This window comes from Melospiza georgiana, chromosome 10 (genome assembly GCF_028018845.1).
Source record: "Melospiza georgiana isolate bMelGeo1 chromosome 10, bMelGeo1.pri, whole genome shotgun sequence".
In the NCBI taxonomy this organism is placed as follows: Eukaryota; Metazoa; Chordata; class Aves; order Passeriformes; family Passerellidae; genus Melospiza; species Melospiza georgiana.
Genome location: NC_080439.1, coordinates 748240 through 750672, shown reverse-complemented (window position 1 = coordinate 750672; position 2433 = coordinate 748240). Strand labels below are relative to the sequence as shown.

Below are 2433 nucleotides of genomic sequence, written 5' to 3'. Positions count from 1 at the left end.
GGGCTGCTGTTGGCCCTGCATCACTCATGGGAAGTCTTTGCACTTGAGAGAGCTAATCATCAAAATCAGGTATTGCCAACCCAAATCCAAAACCCCTCGGCAAAAAAAGCACCACCGCCCTCCCACCCCCCCCAAAGGAAAAACCAAAACCACAACGAAATCACACACACACGCACACCTAAACAATTGTGCAGATTTGTAACATATTCACAGCTGATTAAAAAAAAAAAAACAAACAAACAAAAAAACCAAACAAAACCAGGAGAAAAACCACCACGCTACCACTCTCCTGCAAACTCCCATCCGATACAGCAGGTAAACAAAATAGAGCATTATTCCAGGGATATCGGGGGCGCTGCCCGGCGCGCCGTGCCCGGCAGCACCGATCGGCTCGCAGTCCCAGTTCCACAGTTCCATGTGCAACTCTCCGGGCGGGACGGCCCGCACCGCTCCCGCTTGCATAGAGACGGCGGCAGCGCCGGGACGGGCCCCGCTGCTCCGGGGCTGCCGGGGTGTCCCGGGGTGTCCCGGGGTGTCCCGGGGTGCGGGCCCGCTGTGCGGGGGCTGTCCCGGGACTGGCCGGGCTGCGGGCCCCGCTGTCCCGGGGATGTCCCGGGGGTGCGGCCCCGCTATCCCGGGGCTGGCCGGGCCCCGCTCCCCGCCGCTGTCCCGGGCCGGGCTCCCCGCGTGGCTCCGCTCCCCGGGCGGCGGGACCGGCCGCTCCCGCGCCCGCCGCCGACACTGACAGGAAATATGCCATGACCGAGACTGGACGAAACGTACATGCCGAGAAAAGCCACATTTCCACCACGATGAGTTTTGCTGCCGACGTTTTCTCTCCCCGAGCGTGCCCGCCGGGGCGCGGGGCCGCCGCCGCCCTCAGAGGATGGCGCAGGAGGCGCAGCACGGCTCGTCCCCGTTGGGCTGCGCCGCGTAGTTCATCTGCCTGACGATCTCGGCGAACAGCTCGTCCACGGACGCTTTGTTTTTGGCCGAGGTCTCCATGAAGGGGCAGCTCCACTCCTCGGCCAGCGCCTTGCCCTCCCCGAAGGAGACCTCGCGCTCGCCCTCCAGGTCCACCTTGTTGCCCACCAGGATCATGGGCACCCGCTCGTACCTCTTGACGCGGATGATCTGGTCCCGCATGGGCTTGATGTCCTGGAAGCTCTGCTGGTTCACCAGGCTGTACACCAGGATGAAGCCCTGCCCGTTCTTGATGTAGAGGTCCCGCATGGAGGCGAACTGCTCGGTGCCCGCCGTGTCCAGGATCTCCAGCACGGACGGCGACGAGTCCACCTCGATCTCCTTGCGGTAGAAGTCCTCGATGGTGGGGTCATACTTCTCGATGAAGGAGCCGGTCACGAACTGCACGGTGAGGGCGGACTTGCCCACGCCGCCCGAGCCCAGCACCACCACCTTGTACTCCCGCATGGCTCCCGCCTCCCTCCGCCGCCTCCCGCTCGGGGCTGCCGCGGCGGGCGGGGACGGGGCGGAGGGAGGGAGGGGACGAGGGACGGCCCCGCGCCGGGGCGGGGAAGCGGCGGCCGCGCCTCGCGGAGCGGCGCCGGGAGAGCCCCGGCGCTGGGCAGCGCCGAGGAGAAGGAGGAGGAGGAGGAGGAAGAGGCTGAAGAGGAGAAGGAAGGAGGGAGGGGGGGAGGGAGAGCGGGCGGCAGCGCCGCCGGTACCGGCCCCGCTCCCGGCGCGGCGGGGCGGGACAGCGCTACCGCGGCCCATGGCGGCCGCCCCCGCCCATTGGCTGCGGCGCTTGGGCCGCCCCCGCCCATTGGCTGCGGTGCTTGGGCCGCCCCCGCCCATTGGCTGCGGCGCGGCGCCGCCCGCCCCCATTGGCTGCCGGCGGAGAGCGGCGGCCCGCGCCCCGCCCCGCGTGTGTGACCCCCGCCCTGCGCCGGGCCGCGCCGCGCCCGGGATCGGGACCGGGACCGGGACCGGGAACGGGAACGGGATCGGGATCGGGACCGGGAACAGGATCAGGAACGGGATCAGGAACGGGACCGGGATCGGGATCGGGAACGGGAACGGGACTGGGAACGGGATCGGCATCGGGATCGGGAACGGGACTGGGAACGGGATCGGGATCGGGACCGGGACCGGGAACAGGATCAGGAACGGGATCAGGAACGGGACCGGGACCGGGATCGGGATCAGGAACAGGATCAGGAACGGGACCGGGATCGGGATCGGGAACGGGAACGGGACTGGGAACGGGATCGGCATCGGGAACGGGATCGGGACCGGGATCGCCGCGCGTCCCCTCCCGCCCGGAGTCCCGCACGCGGCGCGGGAACGGGGGCCGGGAGGTGGGGCCGGCAGCCCGGGTGCCCCGCCCCGGTGTCCCCGCCCGCTATCGGCGCTGCCCGGGCCGCTGTCCCGCGCCTCCCGCCCTATCGCCGCGTGCAGCCGGTGCCAGGCCGG

The 2433-nt window shown here is 69.5% G+C and overlaps 1 protein-coding gene across 1 annotated transcript; it reads right to left on the bottom strand.

Moving 5' to 3' along the window:
- Positions 1-680: 680 nt before the first annotated feature.
- RAP2B (RAP2B, member of RAS oncogene family) lies at positions 681-1469 on the bottom strand. The gene has a single exon (XM_058031187.1). The coding sequence runs from the start codon at positions 1429-1431 to the stop codon at positions 880-882; it is 552 nt and encodes a 183-aa protein (XP_057887170.1). The 5' UTR covers positions 1432-1469; the 3' UTR covers positions 681-879.
- Between the last annotated feature and the right edge of the window lie 964 nt (positions 1470-2433).

Coding starts and splice junctions, on each gene's coding strand:
- RAP2B (XM_058031187.1), bottom strand. CDS start 1,431: ATGCGGGAGTACAAGGTGGTGGTGCTGGGCTCGGGCGGCGTGGGCAAG.